The sequence below is a fragment of the Narcine bancroftii genome, chromosome 5 (assembly GCF_036971445.1).
Source record: "Narcine bancroftii isolate sNarBan1 chromosome 5, sNarBan1.hap1, whole genome shotgun sequence".
NCBI classification, from domain to species: domain Eukaryota; kingdom Metazoa; phylum Chordata; class Chondrichthyes; order Torpediniformes; family Narcinidae; genus Narcine; species Narcine bancroftii.
This window is the reverse complement of record NC_091473.1, coordinates 105,696,837-105,722,479: the sequence shown is the minus strand read 5'-3', so window position 1 is coordinate 105,722,479 and position 25,643 is coordinate 105,696,837. Positions and strand designations below refer to the sequence as shown.

Here is a 25,643-nt window from a genome sequence, read left to right as displayed (position 1 = left end):
AAACACACTAATTCAAAAATAATAAAATCAATGCATCCCATAAAGGTTTGTAGTCAGCCATCATTGATCTCTCCATTCCTCAAACTGAATGCATAATTTTTGAATTGGTCAAAAACAAATTAATCTTTGCTAATACACTGAATCAATTGTACTAAACATGACAATTTTCAACAAATTTGATTGATGATATTGGCAGACAATTCAAAATGATCTGGTGAAAAATTGACATCAGAGTGTAGTGATTTACTGATTTTGATTTTATACACCAAATTATATTTTATTCATTGGGTTATATAATTTCTGCTTCTTTATCAGTTAGATTTTATCAAATGAAAATCCATATAGTATTAACTTTTAAAGCATAGATGTCTAATAATAGTTTGAACTGAGATAGACTCCAGTCCATAATTAACACCTTTTGAAACAATTAAAGTTGTGGTTCTCATAGAATAGAGGAGACAATCACAGTGCCTTTCTGCTGTTTGTTTCATACTATTCCCATATGACTGCCACCTGCTCTCAGTTCAGCTTCCTTTTGCTTGTTTCCCTGGTAACCTTTCATAGGCTTTTCCTTCTAGCTATCACTTTCAGTTCAGCTGTTCAATCTAATCTTATTTATTCTACACCAATCAAAATAAGTAGCAGATGAAAAAAAATCTACAGAGCACTATGAATGAAATAGAAGTGAATAATTCCATTTACCTGTTAAAATAGTCAGGTATAATAAATGCTTGATGTTGACAGACCTCAAAAATACAGTTTAAAAAAGAAATGTCATTGTTCTACAAGACAAAAGGCCTCATGTTTTCAAATATTAAAACAAAGGAAAGAACGTGTTACTGATGTCGAGGAAAACAACACATCTTCAAGAGACCTACCATTTTTAAACCACCCCACTCCATTTTCATTAGCAGGAAAATTCTGGTCGTCAGTGAATCAAAAAGGGTGTTATGTAGAAGCAGGCATGCCTTCTCTACAACATTCATATAATCGAGTGACAACAATTCAACATAGACTACAAGCCTTCTCATCTCTGATGAGGTCACAATAGCAAACTCTTTGAAATATAATATGGAGTTGTACGGGTGTTCACATAAAGCAAAGTGTTCAATCATTTGTAACCATTGTCGGGTACTTTTGGCCCTCTCACTCACAAGCCTGGATATTAAATAGATTTTTAAATTTGGTAATCATCCTACAAATATATTTTTATCAATGCATCGATATTAAAATGTAGAATAAAATGAATCATTTGGTACTTTTCATAGCAGAATAAAATTATCCCAAGCGCGAGTACCTACCATAACCATTCTCACTGCAAAGGATTAAATATTTTTCAACTTGAAATCTTCAGAAGACTTTTGTTATTTCAATTGGTTGTTAAGATCCAAAAAAGCAGTGGAAGTGCTTTCACAAAATAAAATTATAAAGCAGTAATGAATCTAAGTTGCCGGAGACAACAAACCAGTCCAGAGCATTGGCTGGCTGCTTTACCCCTTTACTCCCATTTATGGGACCATCTGTCACTACTGTTCATATCCGATTGGCTAGAAAAATAAAAGGCTGTCATGACATCAGCTCCTATTGAAATTAGCTTTTACAAGATTGACGATGTTAATGATGCAGTGACCTCTATCCATAACAGAGAAAAGCTTCTGAACTGCACCATGTCCCTGGTAATTAGGCCAGAATTAAGAAACCCAACACACACACATACTCAATTTTGTTTGTTATAAAATTGCAAGTCACATCAATAATTTGCAATCTGCAGAAGTCAAATGTCATTTCTCGATCACGCTTCAATTCCTGCATCTCATGTCCACTGTCAGGCAAACTGAGCTTTTAAATTTCTTCCATCTTATCTACTTTGACAGTTGCTTATCAAGATGTGCATAATTAAGGTAAAATCTTCAGCTCGCAGACTATTTTATGTATAAATAAAAAAAATACACCAAAATAGTGACATTTATTTCAGGATTCAGTGCATTCAACTGTTTTTCTCCCCTTAAACAAGTATTTGGTATTGTTCATTATCCAAAATTGAAATATATCAACATGCTACTCACAACTATTCCAATAAGGATGCACTGGCATTGAATTTTTTTCATTGTGTTCTTTCAAATCCTGTCATTTCAAGTTAAATTGGCTTTTGACACAATGCATCACAATATTGTAAATATATCCTCTAAAGCCCAAACTTGAAAGCTGTCAACAGTTAATAATTATTCTCAGTAAAACCCATGGAAAAATAAAGTGTATCCATAGCTGCTGTTTTTTCTGCTTCACATTCAAAAGAAATATGGGGCATTTAACATCTTAATATCAGCAGCTGAACCAAGGATAACCTAAAACACAAACCTACTTCTGAGAAAAAAGGCTGAATAGCATAGCTTTATGAAATCAAAAAGGTTACTGTATTTTCAACCTGTTAATTAAGAAATAAAATCCTGTGATAAATTTATGACCCTCTGAGAGGATGGACTGCAAACCGTACTCAAATATCATAATTCAAATAGTCCACTGAATGAAACATTTCCAGATGTGGAACTCAAACATGCATTGGCAACAATATATTTAAAAAAAGTTTTAGTTTGTTCAAATGAAAACCATTTCTTCACACTTTACAGCAGATGATTTTTCCTGTTGTTAAAGAGCAATCACCTCCCATCTATAAAGTGGACAAGGCCCACTTTTTTTGAGAAGTGATCAGATATCAATCCCCTAAGAGAGAGATCCTGATGACAGTTACCTGCGGTCACCATGATTTCTTAACATTCCCTGATAAACAAGCAGGTTATTCCCAAGGTTCTGGGTCCTTTACGATTAGTTGGTATCAAACTCTCAGAATTTTGGAAGACCACATAATCTTTCAGGCATCAAATTTAGAATAAATTAATCGACTGAACAAAACTATGCATCATGCTAATATGATTTCTTAAATATATTACCTAGATGTTACAACTTTTATTCAAAATAGCTTTGCACTATTTGTGGAAATCTTTATCAAAAAGAAACAAGCATAGCATACTTCACTGTTCAATAAAGTGTCCTGCTAATTTCATACATTTTACTGACAGTTCAGTTTTACACAAAAGGTTTCTTTTAAAGCACATTTAACCAAAATATTTACACAAGAGACTTTCTCATTTTCAACTCATCCTACCATGCAATGGACTGGTAATGTCCTCTTTGGTTTTATTCTGCACTAACCTAACAGACAGTATAATTTTTTCCCCTTATCTAAATCACATTAAGACAGGTGTTAGATGTAACATGGCTGTTGAACAAATATTCTTCTTCAGTTACAGTTCTTTGTATTACCACAAGGTGAACAGTGCACACAAATCAAAGTTTATTTTCGTCTGCATCTTTTAATACACACTTTTATTAAGAGTTATCTACCTGGTAAAGCAAAAGCAGGAACAAGTTATTACATAAAATGAAGTCTTTGTTAACAAGATCTTTAATAAGAAAAATTAAAAAGGGAAAGGTAAATATTGAAACACAAAACTTTTGGATAATTCATTATCTTGATCACAATAATTAAACCTAATTCAATTAGAAAAGTGTGAAAGCATAGTTTAATCAATTAATATCATGTATTACTTTCTATTTTTTTCTTCCTCTTCCCATTGCTTAGGTCAGTCATCCATTCCCAACATTGGCCCTTCTTCCTATCTTCAGAATTCCTGATACACTGGACTAATCTTTCTGGCCTTTTATTTTCTCTAGGTTAATTAATTACTAATTGCCAACATGACAACTATTGTCTCCATGTTTTCCATAGCCTTTAATATAATAACCCTACCCACTCCTTATCAAAACCTGCAGCACTCCTGTTATTTAGCATAAACCCAAAATTTTCATCAAACCTCTGGATAAAAGCATTATTGTTGTTTGGAAAAATGGCCTCTATGGTAAAGAGCGTTCGCTTTGAGACACCTCCTCATGCCTTTCTGAACTAAGGCATCAGACCACTATGTTCTAGATAATCTCTGATCATATTTTCTCAGGAAATCTTCCCTCTTCAGCCTCATAGACCCCCAAGTACTGCCAAGATCCACAAGACTTGCTACACTTACCTCCATTCTTTGCTAAGCCTGAAACAGACTTGTTTTTAAAGAAAAGCCCAGTTTTAAAGAAACTGGTTGAAAGATTAACTATGTTTCTTGTCCTAATGTGCTGCCCAAACTACTCTGCTCTCAGCATTTTCAGTCTTATTCCACATCGGCCTTTTGACCGTTATGTTATCTTTTTCCATTAGGAAAAAGATGATATTTAAAGTACAAATTTAATTCTACTTCTAGAATAATTGTTTTCACTCTTCAATCAAATCCATAGCACTCAAAAGGCTACCATCAGAAGATCTAAATTAGGCTTCAATTTATTCTCAGTCTAGATATAGTTCTTCGCCAGATTCATTCAAAAATATTTTTGTGTGAAGAAATTGAAGTCTGCAAGGATCTCATTTCTATACTTTATTTGTAGAATTAGCATGCTCAAAGTATCATATTTAATAGACAACTTACTTTAATACTATTTCTCTCCACTTTCTATTCAAAAACAATTCATATGGTGGAAAATGAAAGAGGAATGAAAAAAATAAACAAATCTGAAAGTCATTAACAGTGAGAATTGAATAACAGGGTACATTTTCCAATAATAAGCAAGTCACTGATGAACTGCTCTAGAAGTAGAGGCAACTTCTGCATTACAGCAGACCAGGTAATAGAAATTCATCCTGACAGAATTTACAAATCACTACCAAAAAAATTTGAGAAATAATATAAAAAGATGGAATTTAAGTGAATAAATAAATAAAACAGAATTTATTTTGTTAAAGTATATTTCTTGAAGCATGTACCAATGATATGGCTTTGCATTATATGGAAAACTGAAATATGAACTGATTTTTCTTGGATTGCAATCCTTCCTGATACGCGGTGGGGGGGGGGGGGGGGGGGTGACCTGTATTCTATCTATAATAGTCTGGCTCTTGGCTTATTCTTTTTTCAGGATGTTTACTCCAAGTGAATAGGTATTTCTGGCCATTAATGGCTTTCCCTAATCCCGAATTTCATGAGAACCGGGGAAGTGGTAAGAGATTAGAAAGTTCAGTGAGGCTGGAGAAGACATTTGAGGTTGGACACATGCGCCAGAGTACATAGATATGTTTTTGGGAGATAAATTGGGAAAGGTTTGTTAGAGTAGGTCACATACAAACACTTTAAAACAGATCTTATTTAAAATACTGGAGCTCTGCTCCATGCTAGACATACCGGCTCCACAGCTTTTGCAAGAGCTTTGAAGAGTGCTCAAGAGACTTCATTAATGGATTGTTATTTTACAAAAGGCAACAGATGAAAGATCTTGTTGGAGCCACCTTCTGACTGGAGATGTTCTGAGAGGGTCATGTAGTTTTGCAAGCAGAGGGAGTCAAACAGGCTTTCTCTCAGAGAAAGAGAGAGAGAGAGAGAGAGAGAGAGAGAGAGAGAGAGAGAGAGAGAGAGAGAGATATCATTCTACAGTGTTACAGCCAGCAAGAGCAGCTGGGACTGGAACAGGACAAGCTGGCAAGCTTATGGAAAGCCCCATTTTGGAAGATGGCCTGGTTAAAGCCCTTGTGGTTCATGCAAGAGGAGAGGACTGGCTGTCTAATGTTTCACTTGGAATATGAGAAGCAAAAAGGAACTCTGTGGTGACCTGAAAGAAAGAGATAATCATCTGGAGAACCCCGAAGGGGCAAGTTTCATCAGCAAGACACTGAAGTGACTGATTAAAAAGGAACAACAAATCTCTGTCTGAAAATAGACAAAAACCTTCCATTTACTTTTCAAGCACCGAAGCCAGGTAAACTTTATTAATGCTAAATTCTGTGCACAGTATAAGAATTGCCTGCAACCAGTGAACTTGGAGAGGTGAGAAGTGAGATTGGACTGTGAACCAAAGAACTTTTCTGAACTTACACGCACACACATTTCATACAAGTGCACTTAGAATTAGAAGGGGGTTGTTAGGTTATTTAAGTTAAAGTGTGATTCTGTTTTTGTAAAAATAACTTTTGTTTAAGTAATTACCTGTCTTGGTGAATGTATATTGCTGCTTGGTTTTGGGGTCCTCTGGGCTCGTAACACACGGTACTGTAGGCATATCCTCACTGGGCTGGGCAGGCTGGACCATCTTTGTACCTGTAGCCCCTCTCTACAAGATCCACTAATAAAGGCTGAAACCCCTAGTCTCCTCCCTCATACCTGCCTTGGTCATGAACCAGAAGGATGTAGAGGAATGTCTGGGTTTTCTAATTAATAAAGCCTTTGACTACTTGCTTCATGTCTGCAAGTGGTCATTGATTGTGTTACAATTTATTAATCAGAATTTTAAAGTGCCATGGACAACATAATTCAGCTGGAGATCAATCTAAAGGAACCAGAGGCTACTGTAAAGTTTGATATGTGGCTACACTGTTTGAAGGCCTATGATGTGCCACAAGGTCACAGCCGATAGTGATTGGTATGACCTGCTCTTTGCAGCAGTGGGCCACCAAGTGTACCAAATAATTTGCGACTGCACTGGATACGAAGAGGCAATGGCCCTATTCTGACAGCAATGTGAAGCCCCAATGAACACTCACTTCCAGCTGGGCTCCCAAAGCCAGGGCCCAGGTGAGTCAGTCAACAATTTCATGAGGGCTATGTGGGTGCTGGGGTAAGACTGTGAGAGGCGGAGGAAAGGACACTATGCCAGGGTACATCACTCTAAGCTCTACTCTAGCAGTTCCTTGTGCAGATTGTGACCCACATCGCCATCTTGGGCTGACCCACTTCCACCGTCATTTTCAGTTGTCGAGAACGGAACTTCTTGACAAGGGGCATGACAATATGGAGAGATGTCACACCCAGCTTCACTTCTGGACTCCACCGCGTGATACACGGTGGGGGGCGGCATCTTCGCGATCTTCTGAGTGGCCACCTTGCCGGCAGCCGTCCCAATGACATAGCAGAAGTGATTTGGACAGTTGGCTTCCATTGTGCTGGACCAGAGTAGACCACACCAGCTCAGGTGATCGATGATGAACAACGGCCACACCACTGGCTGTCTGTTGAACATAAGCATCACTGAGAGCTTCATACACTTGGCACAGCCAAAGGTTATTCCCTGACCATGTCCCCAGCCAAGTGCAAGGCAGCACTAGCCACTGTGACCCTAACCAAGAAGGGCATGAAATATAAGAACTTCAAACTTCTGGTGATGCCCCACTTCTGCGCACCTGTTTTATTTGGGCTTGATTTCCAGTGCCAACTTAAGGGTTTGCTGATGCAGTTTGACAGGCCCACCCCCGCTCCACCATCAGTAATAAGCAGTTCTGGGAGGCGCTGCCAATTCCCCCGAAGGGGCCAAATCACATGCTCGAATGCTGGGTCGGGCACCCGACCTGCGGCTTGGCCACCCTCCGTGTCTCTCCACCTCTGCTGTTCCAAAACCTCACCCTGGACTGCAAACATGTTGCCACTAAAAGCAGGCAATACAGCCCCGGGGACAGGGAATTCATTAAGACGGAGGTGGAGCGGCTGCTGGAGGAGGGCATGATTGAACCAAGTAACAGTCCAAGTAAGTAGTGGTGGGGAAGAGTTCGGAGAAGTACAGGATGTTGATAGATTACAGTCAGACCATCAACCAGTATACCTTACTAGATGCCTACCCTTTGCCCCGTATAGCTGATATGGTGAATGAGATTGCGAAGTACAGGGTCTTCTCTACCATAGGCTTCAAATCGTCATATCACCAAATCCTGATTCGCCCAAAAGATCAGCCATACACAGCATTTGAGGCCAACGGCTGATTCTACCATTTCCTGCGGGTCCCATTCAAAGGGAATTTCCAAAGGGAAATGGACCTCATGGTGGATGACAATAAACTAAAGGACATAACTGGACAATGTCACCATCTGCGGCCATGACCAGAAGGATCACGATGAGAACCTGCAGAGGTTCCTGGCCACTGCAAAGGGCCTCAATCTTACATACAAAAAGAAAATGTGTGTGTTTAGCACCAAGTGGGTGGCAATCATGGGGTAATATGGTGAGCATGGTGTCATCACCATCGGCCCTGAGCACACGCAACCCCTTCTGGAATTACCCAAGGCTTTAAAAAGGTGCCTGGGGCTCTTCTGGTATTAGGCCAAATGGATCCCCAACTATGAAGGCGAGGCCCAAGCCCTAGTGAAAACCACTACCATTCCCCCATTGGCAGAGGCTTATAAGGCTTTCAAGGGTATCGACGAGATTGCCAAGGCAGGGATTCATGCCATTGATGAATCCGTCCCATTCCAATTTGGAAAGTGATGCCTCTGACCACCACACTGAACCAAGCAGACAAGCCAGTGGCATTTTTTCCTCGCACCCTCCAAGGCCCCGAATGCAGGCACTCCGTCATCGAGAAGGAGGGGAAAGCGATAATGGAGGCTGTGTACCACTGGAGGCATTACTTGGCCGAAAGGCCATTCACCCTGCTGACAGACCAGAGAGCCATCACTTTTATGTTTAACAATAAACAGTGGGGCAAAATCAAAAATGACAAGATCACGAGGTCGAGAATTGATGTGTCCATCTACAATTATGAGATCTAGTACCAGCCGGTGCAATGAACTAAGATTCACTGGTGGTGTGTTATACTGATGGCCGGCTCTGCCTCCCAGCTCCGCCTCCATCTACCCATATATAACCCTGGTTTCCCTCCTAAACCCTGAGCCCTTCTCAAGACCACTATAAGATCCTACCCTCAGTTCTAAGCTAATAAAAGCGTATGTTCTCCTTCCAGTCGTGAGAGCTTTTATTCACACTACAATTTTATTAGCTTATTGCCTAGAAGATGGAAGCACTGCTCAAGCCAGGTCTGCTGCTGATAGACCCTCTGTCCCCAATGCAGCTGAGGAGTTCAAGTCCTGGCTAGATTGCTTCAAAGCCTACTGGAACAGGATCAAAGACATCTTCCACACCGATGAACTCAGGAGGTCTGCACTCATTTCGAGGGTAGGAACGAAAGGGTACGCAGTCATTATGGACTGCACTACATATGACGTTCCCATTGAGGCTTTGAAGGCTCGGTACCTGAAATCGTAAAACGAGGTCCTAGTGAGGCATCGATTTGCTCTACTTCACCAACGGCCAGGAGACCATCGATGATTACCTGCATTTTAGGCTAACAGTTGTCTCCATAAATTCTGGAGGGTCCCTTTCTTTTGATAACAGGGCTTCTATCTTCCAGAATGGTCAATGAGTATGGGTTGAAGGTTACCTTCCCCTACCTCAATAATGTCTCCATCTGTGGCCATACCATATAACCATTTAAAGCACAGAAACAGGCCAATTTGGCCCTACTAGTCCATGCAGAACATCATTTCCCACCTAGTCCCACTGACCCACATTTGGTCCAAAACCCTCCACATCTCTCCGGTCCATATACCTATCCAACCTATCCTTGAATATTAACATTGATATCACTTCTTCTACCACTGCCAGAAGATCATTCCATACCCCCACCACCCTCTGCATGAAGAAATTTCCCCTATGTTTCCCTTAAACATTTCCCCTTTTACTCTCAATCCATGCCCTCTTGTTTGAATCTCCCCCACTCTCAGTGGAAAAAGCCTATCCACATTGACTCTATCTGTCTTCATAATTTTGAATATCTCTATCAAATCAGCCTTCAACCTTCTACGCACCAGGGAATAAAGTCCCAGCCTGCTCAACCTTTCCCTGTAACTCAAACCTGAAACCCCGGCCACATTCTCGTAAATCTCCTCTGCACTCTCTCTATACTGTTTATATCCTTCCTGTAATTCGGCGACCAAAACTGCATACAATATTCCAACTTTGGCCTCACCAATGCCTTATACAATTTCAACATAACATCCCGACTCCTGTGTTCTATACTCTTGATTTACGAAAGGCAACATACAAAATGCCTACTTCACCACCCTATCCACATGTGATTCAACTTTCATAACAATTTACAGCACGGAAACAGGCCATTAGGCCCTTCTAGTCCGCACCGAACCAAACATCCCTCTCATAACATAACATAACATAATTCAGAGAATTATGTACCATGACTCCTAAATCCCTTTGTTTCACTGCACTCCACAATTGTCTACCATTTAACATGTATGTCCCATTTTGATTAGTCCTACCAAATGTAACATCTCACATTTATCAATATTAAACTCCATCTGCCATCTTTCAGCCCACTCTTCTAACTGCCCTATATCATCCTGTAAACTTTGATAATCTTCCTCACTGTCCACAACACCACCAACCTTTGTATCATCTGCAAATTTACTTATCCAATTTGCAATCCTATCATCTAGATCATTAATATATATGACAAACAGAAGTGGACCCAGTACCAAATTCTGAGGCCTCCAATTCTACAAATAATTTTCCACCACTACTCTCTGGCATCTCCCATCCAACCATTGCTGAATCCATCTCACTACTTCATCATTAATACCTAATACTTCCACCCTCCTTACCAATCTCTTATAGGGAACCTTATCAAAAGCCTTACTAAAGTCTAAATAAATAACATCCACCACATTCCCCTCATCAACATTTTTAGTAACCTCCTCAAAAAACTCTGTAAGCTTTGTTAGACGTGATCTACCATGTACAAATCCACACTGACTACTCTGAATCAATCTCTACTTTTCCAAATAGTTGTATATACCATCTCTAAGAACACTTTCCATTAATTTACCCACCACCGATGTCAGATTTACGGGCCTATAATTACCCAGGTCTACTTTTAGATACTTTTTTGAACAGCGGAACATGAGCCACCCTCCAATTCTTTGGCACTTCCCCCGTGGCCAGTGACATTTTAAATATTTCTGTCAACGCCCCCCACTATTTGTTCATTAACCTCCCTCAGGGTCCTAGGGAATATTTTGTCAGGACATGGCAATTTATCCACCTTGATCTTTTTCAATATAGCCAACACTACCTCCTCATTAATTTTTATATTATCCATGAGCTCCCTACCATATTTCTTCACTTCATCTGGCTCAATATTCTTTTCCTTAGTGAATACTGAAGAAAAATGATTTAAAATGTCACCCATCTTCACTGGCTTCTCACAGAGCCTACCCCCCCATCATCTTCAAGGGGTCCAATTTAATCCCTCACTATTCTTTTACTTTTAATGTACCTATAGAAACCCTTTGGATTTATTTTTACTTTTCCTGCTAAAGCAGCTTCATATCTCCTTTTAGCTCTTCTAATTTCTTTCTTAAGATTTTTTTTACTCTCCTTATATTCCTAAAGCAGTTCATCCCTTCCTTGTTGTTTACATCTGTTGTATACATCTCTCTTCCTCCGAACCAAGTTCCCAATATCTTTTGGAAAAAACCCTTCTGTAGAAAAGGAGGCTCAAGCTGTGAGATGCTGAGGGCAGTACCTGGCTGGTAGAAAATTTACGCTCCTCACTGACCAGCGCTCTATCGCATTTATGTTTAATTACATCAGGAAAGGCAAAATCAAAAATGACAAAATTGCTAGGATCGAGCTCTCCAGATGCCTTATCCAGAGGAAGCTGTGCCTCTGTACACACCAGCCAACTTCGATCTCTACATAATGAGCTCTGCCATCTAGGGGTTATCCACATGACTCATTTTGTCAAGGCATGCAATCTGCCAAACTCCATGGAAGATGTCAGGGAAATGACCAGGTCTTGCCAGGTCTGCGTGGAGTGCAAGCTGCACTTCTACCGCCCTGCAAAAGCACACCTGATTAAGTCATCCAGGCCCTTCGAATGGCTCAGGATCAATTTTAAGGGGCCTCTCCCCTCCATGAACAGGAACATTTTCTTCTTCTCTATCATTGATAAATACTCCCGCTTCCCATTCACCGTCCCATTTCCAGACACGTCCACTTTGTCAGTCATAAAGGCCCTCGATTCCATTTTTGTCCTGTTTGGGGCTCATCTTTTATGAGCGAAGAGCTGCGTCAGTTCGTGCTAGCAAGGGCATCGCATCCAGCAGGACTACTAGCTACAACCCTCGGGGGAACGGGCAGGTTGAAAAGGAAAATACCACGGTCTGGAAGGCAGTCAAACTGGCCCTCAAATCAAGAGGTATTCCAGGCTCACGCTGGCAGGAAATTCTTCCTATGATGTGCCATTCCATCCGGTCGCTACTATGTACTGACCAACATTACTCCTCATGAGCTCCTATTCAATTTCGAGAGAAGGTCAGCATTGGGAACTACACTCCCAACCTGGCTCACCACTCTTGGTCTGGTCCTTCTCAGAAGCATGTGAGGAAAAGCAAGACCAAAGTCCTGGTGGAAAGGGGGAAACTGCTCTACACCAATACCACGTATGCCTATATGGAGTATCCAGGTGGCAGGGAGGACACCGTCTACATCAGAGACCTGGCACCCACCAAAACAGAGGGTTTGTTGCCTCTAGTGCCCTACAAAGGCGTGGAGCTCATGCACATCACCCCCCAGTCAGGGCTTCAGGGAATCTGGTTCAGGAGGAAAGTGCATCCCCCTCCACCATACAGCCGAAGACACCGCCTGCCACTTCTCCCTCACAAGGGTATTAGGAGACCCAAGGAGCTTAAGGCCCTCCCATGCTTAGGCGTCCACCAGGATCTCCAAACCCCCAGATCACTTAAATTTGAAATAAGCTGTATATTTTCAACTTTTTTTTTTCTTTCTGAATCAATGTTCTGTCTTCATCCACAGGCCCTAAATTCTGCAGGAAGGGGTGATTGCAGTGAACTGAGATTCACTGGTGGTGTGTTATACTGACGGTCAGCTCTGCCCCCATCTACCCATGGTTTCCTGCCTAAAACCTGAGCCCTCTGAAGACCAATGTAAGACCTACCCTTAGTTATAAGCTAATAAAAGCAAACATTTTCCTTCCAGTCGTGAGAGCTTTTATTCATGCTACAGCCTGGCAAGGTCAATGAGCCACCCGATAGCCTCTCCAGGGAAACCTGCACCAGGGTGCAAGTTGATCATCTTCAGGCCCTCCACAATATCATTTTGTGAGGGCCCGTAACCTTCCCTACTCAATGGAGGAAATCAGGGAGCTGACTCGCAATTGCCTGCTCTGTACAGAATGCAAGCTGCAATTTTACAGACCAGAGAGAGCCCAATTCATCAAGACCACTCGCCCCTTTGAACGTCTTAGCATGGACTTCAAGGGGCCCCTCCCATCCATGAATTGGAACATCTACTTCCTGAGCATCGTGGACGAGTACTTGCGTTTCCCATTCACCATTCCCTGTGGTCATTAAAGCACTCCACACAGTATTCACTCTGTTTGGATACCTGTTATGTTCATGGCGACCAGGGATCCACCTTCATGTCTAAGGAGTTGCAGTAATATTTCCTTTCCAGAGGCATAGCTATGAGCAGAACCACCAGCTACAACCCCGACTGGAATGGCCAGGTGGAGAGGGAGAATGGTAAGATCTGGAAGGCAGTCCTTTTGAACCTCAAGTCAAAAGGGATGCCTTTATCCCAATGGCAAGAGGTCCTTCCAAAAGCGCTGCATGACACCAGGTCCCTACTTTGCATTAGGAAGTCGGCGATGGGAACCACACTGACAACCCCAGGGCCAGTGCTTCTCTGGAAGCATGTTAGAACACACAAGGCAGACTCACTGGTCGAGGAAGTGCACCTCCTGCATGTGAACCCCCAGTATGCACTGGTTAGGTACCCAGAGGAACAGTACGATACAGTGTCCATCTGGGACCTGGCATGAGCAGGAGTGCTGGTATGGGAGCTTTCACCCGATATCCCCTGGCTGTGACCAGTTGGCCCCAGGGATTACCCTGACAGACTAAGTAGTGATCCCACCTCCAACATGGCCCCCAAGGGCCCCCCCCCCTTGTTACAAACAAATTCCCCACCCCCTATGGACCCGGTATACACATCTTTCAGCTCTCCAATACCAGTCGAACAAGCGCCAAATAAAACTGTGAGAGCAGCTGAATTGATGAACTGGATGGACTGTAAGACACGTATCAATGGACATTGCCCTGCATCACTCTGCCAGTTTCAAAAAAAGGAGGGGTGAATGTGGTGGAACACAGTACTGCAGGCATGTGTGCACTGGGCAGGGCAGGCTGGCCTGACTTCTGTACCTTTAGCCCCTCCCCATAAGATCCCCTAATAAATGCTGAGACCCCTAGTCTCCTCTCTCATACCTGCCTTGGATGTGAGCCAGCAGGATGTAGAAGCATGCCTGGGTTTTCTGATAATAAAGCCTTTGACTAGTTACTTTGTGTGTGAGAGTGGCCATTAATCGTGCTACAACACTGCAGGTTAGGAATGCTGGGGAAGCTGGAGACAATGGTTTGGAGGTGTTTGAGACCAGAAAAGCTGAAAGAAGATATCAGGAAAAGCCAAAATGATTTATAAAGATTTTGGAGTAGGGAGTATGCTGATCTGGAATTTGGCAACTATTTTTTTTTGTTTTGGTCTGATTTAGAAATTTTATGTCAGTCAGGAACTCTTGTGTTTACAGAGACTAAGGTCCCAGTTCTTAAACATTGCAGTTGACTCAGTCCATCCAGTTCATCCTATGCCGACAAAGGGCAGAAGGTACTGTCAATGGCCACATTTTCATTTGCCCATTTAAATAACCGCAAACAAAATCTTTCGACTCCCAGCACAGATCACAACACAATGCCGCTGATAATTAGTTGATTGTGGGAGTCAGAGGAGGAACAGGAAAATGGATTTTTTAAATATTCAAAGCACGTTAAGATATTTAAAGTCAAGCAGGTTGTTCAAGCAGAATGTGAAAACTGCACTGGTGGTGATACTTGTTAAGACATGGATGAATGCTAATTCAGGTTGATTCAACCGAGATGTACCAATTGAAGTTGGTGCTCCAAAAAATATTAGTTGGTGTGAAGTGCATTAAGCAGGCAATGCAAGTTCAACATGTAGCAAATTGGAAGGTGATTGAACAGGTTTAGGTGGATGCCTCAAAAACATGCAGAAAAGGGTATACAGGAGGAATTGCTAGCAGGGATTCAGATGATCTGCCTTGTTAAGTATTTGTTTTGTTCTTATACACAAATAATATGACTTAATTTATCTTTGCTCAGCACTAAAGATACATTTGAATAGAATGAACTCAAAAGGAAATGCTGTTAAATTTCTAAAATTTGTATTGCTAACTTAATGAATTGATTATTTTGTAGAAATGAACAGTCTTACTTGCCATCCAGAACTGCAAAACAAGTTCTGACTTTCTAATGGCTATAAATACATAAAATTTCAACATTCCTACTTTCATAATTAAAGTAACAAACAATTCGGTCATTATTGACTACAAATCCAGCAGATTATATTTGTGTAATTTATTAAAATATTCTTATTTTTATATGGACGATTGGTCTTTAAATGAGTATATCATCTATTTGAAACTATACTGGAAAGGTAAAAGCTCAAAACAAGATAAATGTAAGAGTTTAAAAATCCATTAATATGAGAGTAATAAAATGCTGAATTAACAATTTCCTCGAATTCAGCCATAGGTGGAATGGAAACAGGAAAGAAATTAAAAAAAAGGCACAATGGGGCTATCCTGAGGCCAATCAATACTGACTTATTGATGTGCTACCATCTGCTGTACTGCTTAGCAGTGCTTCTTACAATATTATAAACAGTACCAGCTGTGTCATTTTTGGTCTTTTAGCAAATCACTGGAGCTTTCATGTGTAAGAGTATTTTGAAATCACTCTGAATCAGACTTTATACTATTGTCGTTTCTTGATGGCTGCATGTGCTTTATTTCCCATTTCATGCTCAGCAAAGCAGACAAACAGACTGGAAAGAAAGTGCCAACAATTTCAACTTTCATGTTCTTTACCCATGAAAAAAAACATGCCAGTACTATTCTTCAGAGTTCTCTCTGGGTAAATGTGGAGCCAGAGTCCTAATGATCACATGAATAAATAAGATACAAAGACAAAATTGGCACTGGAGATCTAAAAGTGATCAATAGGTTTTGTCTCATGCAAGTCCAATTCTAAGGCTTCAAAAATGAAGAAGGGTGCAGATACACCAGTCTGAGTAAATGTAAATTATCTGATTAATTTAACATCCTTAAGTCACTTATCTCATTCTTCTACCACTTCAATTAGGTTTATTTAAGTTTTTGAGTCGAACTTAAAAATATCACTACCAAACTAATATCAAACCTTATTTACTCTTCCCCCAAAGGATTAGTTATGGTGGCATAGATTTAACATGTCATAACAAGATCTAAGATAACCTATTCACTAGCTGCTTTCAGGTGGAATCGCCTGGAGAATGCGGCTCTGCAGTGGCTGCGGGTGTTTGCGAAGGGACGTTCAGGTGGCAGTGCTGAAGGCAGCGTTCTGCCACCTGAAAGGTCCGAAGCGGGGAGAGGTGACACGGAGCAAATGCCATCTCGTGTCCATGCAGGGGCAGCCCTGTAGGCCTATGCTGGCCGCCACACGCCAGCCGCTCCAGCCCCGTAGTCCCACGCCGGCCATCCCAGCCTGGTAGTCCAGCGCCGGCTGCCCCAGCCCCGTGGTCCCACACCGGGGGACTGTCAGGCAGGGGGGAGTTGGGTCGCCAGCTGACTGTCATCAGCCCACCCCCTGCTCTTGAACATAAGCATGTTAGAACACACAAGGCAGACCCACTGGTCGAGGAAGTGCATATGATGAGCACCAGGTGTCCAGGATTTAATTACCCAGAGTTAAGGGTATTAGATTATTCTGGGTCAAGGATGTTTTGGGGGATATCCCCACCTTCCATCCAATACATTGTTTTACTCTTTTCCATGTCTGAACTACATGATTTAGGATGGGGCTATCCATTTTCTTTGAGAGTAATTTGGTATCCCACATATATTAATTCTTCAGCTCTCTCTTTGCCTATCTAGTGTACTCCAATTTGCGCCCATGGGGGGGGGGGGGGCGTCCCCTCCTCAAAGAGTGAGGCGATAAACCTCATCTGGGCTGTCCAGTAATACTTCTTGAAATCGGGTAATTTAAAAGCCCCCAAGTTGTAATCCCATGTCAACTTTTCAATGAAAATTCGAACCACTTTCCCATTCCACAGGAACTTCCTGACACACTTGCTAAGTGATTTAAAAATAATCCTGAGGCAATGAAATGGGTAACAGTTGGAAAAGATATTGGAGCCTTTGCATCACCTTCATTCTGACACAATTGATTCTGCCCATCAATGTTATGGGCAGAGTCCTCCATCTAACCAGGTCCTCCTCAATCTTCCAGAGCAAAGGGAGATAATTAAGTTTGTATAAGTTATGTAAAACTGTATCTACTTTAATCCCCAGATATTTAATGCCTCCTGGCGGCCATTTGAATTGATTTCTTTGTTGGTACTGCCCATAATTCCCATTTGTTAAAGACATTATCTCACTTTTATCCAAATTTACCTTATACCCCAAAACATTCCTGTAATCTTTCAATGTGGTCCTTAGTCTGGCCAATGACCCCCCCTCCCAACCAGGGTAGGTAAAATATACTAACACATTGTCTGCAAAAAGGTTGATTTTATGTCCCACCTGCCCACCTTAAACCCCTTTATGTCTGGATCCCATCATTGACTCAATGACTAATATGAACAGTTATGGGGACAATGGGGAACCTTACCAACTTGACCTGATCAATGTAAATACTGGAGACATCTTCCCATTTGTTATAATTTTTGCTTGGGGCTTGTGGTAAAATGCCTTAACCCAATTAATAAATGTTTGTCCCAATCCAAATTTCTCCAGTACCTTGAAGAGAAAGTCCCACTCCAATCTGTCGAAGGCCTTCTCCACATCCAAAGCTTCAGCTACTCCTGGGTTCACCCCTGATTGTCCCAGACTTCGCAATCTAGTTATGTTGTTTGTTGATTTGCCTCTTTTCTACAAAACCCACTTGATCCAGGTTCATTAATCTTGGCAAATATTCTGCCAACCTATCAGCTAATACTTTTGCAATAATTTCATAGTCTGTATTCAATAACGAAATGGGCCTATATGAAGTGGCCTTCAATGGGTCCCTGTTTTTTTGGGAATCACTGTTGAGAAAGACTTTGGGAGAGTGTGTGTCTCCACTGCCTGATCCACCATCTTCATAAGAAGGGGCATTAAGAGATCTTTGAACTCTTTATAAAATTTGATGGGGAAACCATCCTTCCCCAGTGACTTGCCATCGTGCAAAGAGTGCAGAGTCTATGCTATCTCATCTTTGGTGAAAGGGCCATTCAGTCCCTCTTGTTCCTCCTCCTGTCCCAAATTTAGTAGTTCCAATAGGAGCAAGAAATCATCTATTTTGGTAGGACCTCCCCAATTCAGATTTATATAATTCTGTATAAAACATTCAAAATGTATCATTTATTTCTTTTGGTTTACATGAGATCTTGCCTTCCCCTGTTTGCATCACATTGATTATTCCTGAGGCCTCCTCCACCCTCACCTGCCAGGACAAGATTTTCTGGGCCCTCCCCCCAGCTCATAATACTGCTGTCTAGATTTTAAAATCAACTTTTCTTTCTTATATATTTGTAACATATTATACTTAAGCTTTTTATTCACCAAGTTCCTGTATTTCTCTTCTGTGCCCAATTTTTGGTATTCCTTTTCCAATTGGGCTTTTTCCTGTTTCAAATCATTAATCTTCTTCATGTGCTTCTTTTTAATGTTCTTGGTGTATCCAATTATCTGGCCCCATAAGTAAGCCTTTAATGTGTCTCGTATTAGGAAGTATCCTCCGTAGAGGGGCAGTTCATCTCACAGAACAAATCAATCTGAATTCTAACAAAACTATAAAATTGTGGTTTTTCCAACACAACATATTCAAGCGCCATCTATACACTGAGGCAACTTATCTGGCATTATAATAGATAATGGGTGAATGATTCAACAATAGCCACACCATGTACTCGGTTTCCACTATCCTACCCTCCAATTGGGTTGACACCAAAAATAAACCAACCCTGGTGTAGGAATCGTGTTGTTTTAATCCCTTTCTCTCCGATTCAGCCTCCTCCAGACATCTATGAGATTTAGCTCCTTCATAACATATAACGCTTCCACCAGCGTTGTCTCTGCTCCATCCTCAACATTCATCCCTAACATCAAAATACTCGAGATGGCAGAGGCCGACAGCATTGAATCCACGCTGCTGAAGATCCAACCGCGCTGGGCAGGTCATGTCTCCAGAATGGAGGTCCATTGCCTTCCCAAGATCAAGATCGTGTTATATGGCGAGCTCTCCACTGGCCACCGTGACAGAGGTGCACCAAAGAAGAGGTACAAGGACTGCCTAAAGAAATCTCTTGGTGCCTGCCACATTGACCAACGCCAGTGGGCTGATATCGCCTCAAACCGTGCATTTTGGCGCCTCACAGTTCGGCGGGCAGCAACCTCCTTTGTCACCTCACTGACAAAAGACAAAGGAGGAAAAACCCAACACCCAGCCCCAACCTGCAACCGCTGCAACCGTGCCTGCCTGTCCCGCATCGGACATGTCAGCCACAAACGAACCTGCAGCTGACGTGGACATTACCCCTCCATAAATCTTCGTCCGCGAAGCCAAGCCAAAGAAGAAAGGCCAGGATAGACTTAGCCACCCTGGCCCTTGTTATCTTCTTTGCTGATTTATCCATGACCGAATCCAGACAAAAATTAAAATTCCTTCCAATCAAGTCTTTCTCATACCCTTTATTTACTTTCAAGAATATATCTTGTATGACTTTTCATCATCAAAATTCAGGGCATATATTCATGAGCATGTAGGGTTCCGAGTATATTTGACAATGCATCAGCACAAACCTCCCTGCCAAGGGAGAACATTTCTCCCTATCAAGATATCCATTCATCTAGCTCTGGAGTTGAAGGAGACCATCACTACCTGGCCAACCCATCCCCTCTTTAACTTTGTGTTCTTGTTTCGTAAGTTGGGTCTCCAGCAAAAACACTGTCATCCTGCATTTTCTTAAGATGTGCCAAAAACTCTCTCTATCATCCTATTTATCTCAGTTATGTTAAAACTCACGAATTTGACTATTTTATCCCAAGACCTTTCCATTGTTTACTTTCTCCTCCTTCTCTTCCCTTAATTCTCATCTTTTGTCCAGTTTCTCTTCCATGGGCCTCCAATGCAGAGTTCTGTGCTCAATGTAGAACTTAAACAAACTATAGAAGCTAAAACCAACAAACCTAAAAAAAAATAAAAAAAACCCAACACCCCTCCACTCCTCTCTTCCTCCATCTCACCTTCCCCTTCCCGTCACCCATATCCGTGTGACTGGTGCCAACTACTCCCTTCTTGTCAAGCATGCCCAACACACCTATCTGCCTCTTACTCTGTTCCTTGCCCCCACGAGCTGCCTTATCACTTCTTAAATAAACTTTATTATCAATATCTTAACAATATAACACATAATCAATCCCCTCCATTTTCTTATCATATACAATATATACTGCCCCACAATCCACTACTTTCTTCCCCAGTCCTAATTACCTTTGTTCCCACAAGGATATCCCATTTTTGGCATATTCCTCGCTTCCCCAACGTCCTTAAAGAATTCCTTATCCTCCTGGCCTTACTATTTTTTAAGGTTGTAGGGTGGATGAGAGTATACTCTACAACTTTTGTCGCAACACTTTTTTTTAACTACATCAAATTCTTTCCTGTGCTTAAGAAGCACAGCGCTAATAATAGGGAAAAATAATACCTTATCCCTGTCCCACAACGCTGGGCCTTCCCTCTCCTTCGCTCCCTCAGCTGCTGCCCATAAAATTCACTCCCTGTCCTGGTAGTGAAGGAGTTTGACCAGGACTGAACGAGGCCTTTGACCTGGGGCTGGGTGGGGGAATTCGGGGCCGGGTGGGGGAAATTAGAGACCGGTGGACTTTCCCTATATTCAAATTGCCAATTTTGTCCCTTCCCATCACCTCCGGTATCCATGTTTTGAAGAAATTTACTGGATCTCTCCCCTCAGCAACTTCTTTCACCCCCACCACCTTTATATTATTCCTGCTACTCTGATTCTCCAAAGTATCCATCTATCCTGCTCCCTCTCCCATGCTTCTCACTTACTCTCCCTCCTTTCCAATCTCTCCTCCACTCTTTCCATACTATCCTCTACCATTGTAACCATTGTGGTTAATTTATCCATCTTTTAATTTCCTTCTGCCCTCCCAACATTGATTTTTTTTAAAAACTGTACAATAGCAACCATTACTTCCTCATTAGAGGGGCCATACCTCTACCCACTTCCTCTTTCTGTCCCCACAGTCTTTTTTTTCTGTTTCTTCTCCTTCATATCCTCTTCCTCTGACTCTGCCTGAAGTTGCCCAAGTCCTCTTTCCGCAGACCCTGATGCCCACCTGGAGCTCTGCTAACCCTCAACTGCTCTACTGCCGCCATTTTTCTCTCTGATGACTCATTATTATTACTAAATTATTTGTCCTTCATAACAGAACTTGTGTGTCCTTCCTGAAGTCACTCATTATAATATGATTTTACCATGGCAGTTCTTTTATTTTGAGGATTTGGGCATTTAGAGAAGCAGTTTTCTCAGGGATAGTCAGTATGGCTTTGTGAGGAGTAGATCATGCATCACAAGCCTAACTGACTTTTTGGAAGAAGTGACAAAGTTGATGAAGGTAGGGCAGTAGATGTGGATCTTAGTAAGACACTTGACAAGGTCCCCCATGGTGGACCCATTCAGAAAGTCATGAGGCATGGGATTCATGGTACCTTGCCTGTAGAAAGTAGAGGGTAGAAGTAGATGGAATATATATTCTGCCTGGAAGTCAGTGGCTAGTGGAGTTCCACAGTGATCTGTTTTGTGAGCCCATTATTTAAAAAAAAATGGCCTGGAAGAAGAAGAGGGATGGGTCAGTACGTTTGCACATGACACAAAGGTTGGAGGTGTTGTGGATAGTTTAGAAAATTGTTGAAGGAGAGAACAAGATATAGACAGGATGCAGAATTGGTCAAACAGTAGTAGATGGAAGTTCAATCTGGTTAAGGGTAAAGTGATACATTTTGAAATGTCAAACTTGAAGGTGGTTAATAGCAGGATTCTTAATAGTGAGGAAGAACAGATGGAGCTTGGCATCCAAATGCATAAATCTCTCAAGGTTGCCACTCAGGTTGATAGTGCAGTTAAGAAGACTTATGGTATGCTGGCCTTCATTAGTCAGGGGAGTAAGTTCAAGAGTCCTGAGGTAATGTTGCAACTCTACTTGCAATATTGTGTTCAACTCTGGTCACCTTATTACAGGATGGATGTGAAGCTTTGGAGAGAGTGCAGAGATTTACCAGGATATTTTCTGGATTGGAGAATGTGTCTTCTGAGGCAAGGTTAACAAAGTAGGGCTTTTCTCTTTAGAGCGAAGGATGAGAGGTCTACGAGATTATGAGCGGGACAGATAGGGTCGACAGACAGCACCCTTTTCCTAGGGTGACAGTATACTAGAGTTCATCTGTATTAGGTAAGGGAAGGAAAGTTCAGAGGAGACAACAGGGGTACAAAAATTAATGGGTGCCAGGAATGCATTGCCAGGATTGGTGGTGGAGGCGGGTACATAAAAGCCCATAAGATATAGGAGCAGAAATAGGCTATTCAGCCATATTGCTTGTCCTGCTATTCAATCATGAACTGATCCATTTTCCCACTCAGCCCCACTGCCCAGCCTTCTCCCCATAACTTTTGATGACCTGGCTAATCAAGAATCTATTAATCTCTCTCTTAAATCAGGCATGTGAATGAAGTCAAAAAGAAAAAAAGAGGAAGCGGGAGTCAAGGGGGTGTAGTGCCCCTTTACGAAGGGTTTGGAGGGCAGTGCCCCAATTTTTGAAAATTTACACACAAAATTACCAGTTTCTAGCCTATTTTAATGTATTTCAAAGTAAAAACAGACATTAGAAAATAATGTAAACAGTGACATGTTCACTAATAACATTTTTATTGACCTTGAAAATGTTTATACATACAATTTATTCTTTTCCTTCTCCATGCTCTTTTGTTACCTTCATGGTGTGTTTGATTTTTGGTTTGGCTGCTGATAAATCCTTCTTGGATTGGGCTTTAGAGGTGGGGGATGAACTTGGGGGCTTTGTAATCCCAACAACTTTTCTTTTATCTCTTCTGTAGTTTTTTCCTTTTCTTCTTAGTATTCTTCGTATGCTTTTTTTTTGTATGAGGAGGATATGTTATCAATAGATAATGCATTTAAGGCAGGTTTATCTTTAGATAGCTGTTTGGATAACTGATTTTTGAAACCATCGTGAAATTAAGCAAGTGCTCCCTGCACTGAATCCCAAACCTAGCTTAAGCTGTTGCAACTCTGCAATTAGTGCCTTTTCTGCTTGTGATTTGAAGAAAGGATGTATTCTACGTGGTTCTGTAACTAGACAGTGGAAGCTTCTGATGTGAAGGAAATATCAAGTGGAAAAAAAATAGGACTATTAAAATCCAGGTCCCTTTTCTTAGACTGTGAAAATAATCTTAATGCCACGGAAAGGTACGTAATTTTAGGCTTAACTTGCGTGAGAGCAATGTTTTTCTGATCTTGTATGCCACTTTTTTCCAACATGGTAATGAGCACTACACATCCCCGAATTCCATACTTAATTTCTTTGTCAACACAGAATATATGTATATATGGCAAAGCCAGTTTAAAAAAAAAATTAGCCTGATATAGACCGATAATTTCTGTCCAGTTTCTTGGTAGACAAAATCGAGTCATTCCCACTTACAGAGATTTTTCATGAGTGGGTCACTTCTGTCTGCATTGATTGATTTCTCTCTACAAAATTATGATCCCTGGCAGCCATAATCTACCAGGACTTTCTTTCAAGAATCTAAGCAAAATGAGGATGCACAAACATCCAGGAAAAACTTTGCAAAACCCCTCTTCTTGAGAAGGCCCCACTGTTCTGCAGATGCCACTCTGTCGAAGACAGTGATGCATGACTAGACTTGCTTGCCAGCAGTTTTACATATGCTTTGTCTAGAGCATATGATAAGTTATTCATTGCTAGAGAAAGTCAAAAGAAAATGGATATTGCAACTCTATACATCATTTATTGTTTTTTGTTTGGATCCAATTTCCCTGTTGGTAAACGTGATTTTGGCCAAGTGAAAAATGTGGAAATCATGCAAAAACCCAGAAAGTGGATTTTAAAAACTCAGAAATCCACTTGCCTGTTAAATTCACCCAATGATTTTGCCTCCACAACCACTTATGGCAACAAATTCCACAGATTTACCATCTAAGAGCTGTCAAACTTTCCTCATATGATAACCCTTTCATTCCTGGAATCGTAATTGTGAACCTCATTCCAACATCAGCACATCTTTTCTTAAATGAGGAGCCCAAAACTGCTCACACATCAATTAAAGTCTCATTGGTGCCTTATGAATCCTCAACATCACATCCCTGCTCTTATTATCTAATTTTCTGCAAGTTTACCTTCAGGTTAACCTGCACAAGGACTCCAAGGTCCCCCTGTATCTGGGTATTTTCAATTCTCTCCCCCTTTGTAAAACAGTCTGCCATTTATTTTTTTTCTACCAGTTCATGATCATACATTTTACGACACTGCATTTAATTTGCCCATTCTCTTAATCCAAGTCCTTTTGCAGCCTCCCAGTTTCCTCAACACTTCATTAAGGACATTTAAAAGACAGATATATGCAAAAAATTATGGGTGTGAGGTAGAGAAGGTTTAGATCGTTGAGTAGGTTTATCCAACATCATGGGCTGATATGCTTAACAAAATATATCAAAACGGTTGATAAGGATGAACATTTTGGATGGACACCTAATGGACAGTAGATATCAATCTATAATCTATATTTGTAATGCCAATGGATTAACAACATTTGATCATGGTTGAAGCAAATTAATTTTAAATGGACAGCAATTTATTTTCAGTCAAGCAGATTAGGATTACCAAAACTAGTCAGTTGACCATATAATTTAATCATTTTTATGATAAAATTTAAAAATGCAGATTTGATTTAATGGTACATGAATAAAATTATTCACAAAATATGATGTCAATTTGAAAGACTCTCAACACATTGGAGGCAAAAATGGAAACAATAATGCCTAATATATGCAACAACTGAAGCATTATTTTGCTGAAACTGCTTTTTTAAAAATATTTTATTTTGAGAATTTTCAATCAGCAAAGAATAATCAAAAAGAAAAACATCAATATCAATAATATTAACAAAAGTATCAATCTGCATGTCGATATTCAAGAAAGTGAGAAAAAAAGTCAACATGTTATATTATAAAGAAAGAAAAATTACAATAATACTACAAAAATGCAAATTCAGTGTCCAAGTTGAACAAAAGGGAGAAAAACATGAGAGAAAGATAATAGAAGAACAAAATTAGTGGAACACTCCCATCTCCCAAGAAATAAGAAGAAAATTTAAGAGAAAGAATAAGAAAAAGAAAATATTGGCTTCACCTAGAAACTGCTTCTCAGACAAACCAAACAAAAATTTGGAACACTTGGAACTTTTGAGTAGCATCCAGTGCTACTCAAGAACCAGAAATAAAGTAAGTAGGACAAAAAAAAATCTAATACTGAAATAAGC

At 40.9% G+C, this 25,643-nt stretch overlaps 1 protein-coding gene across 10 annotated transcripts in view; it reads right to left on the bottom strand.

The window, feature by feature from the left end:
• elavl4 (ELAV like neuron-specific RNA binding protein 4) overlaps positions 1-25,643 on the bottom strand; it is a 149,293-nt gene that overhangs the window by 90,258 nt on the left and 33,392 nt on the right. For 3 of the 10 annotated variants that reach the window (XM_069938581.1, XM_069938583.1, XM_069938582.1), the window contains exon 1: positions 879-965. The exons of 3 other annotated variants lie outside the window; for them this stretch is intronic. In XM_069938581.1, coding sequence (XP_069794682.1) covers positions 879-908 — 30 coding nt within the window. In that variant the 5' untranslated portion in view covers positions 909-965. Of the gene's footprint in view, positions 1-878; positions 967-1,301; positions 1,495-25,643 lie in introns of those variants that run through there. 4 more of the 10 variants (XM_069938584.1, XM_069938585.1, XM_069938578.1 and 1 more) reach the window with 3 other exon arrangements.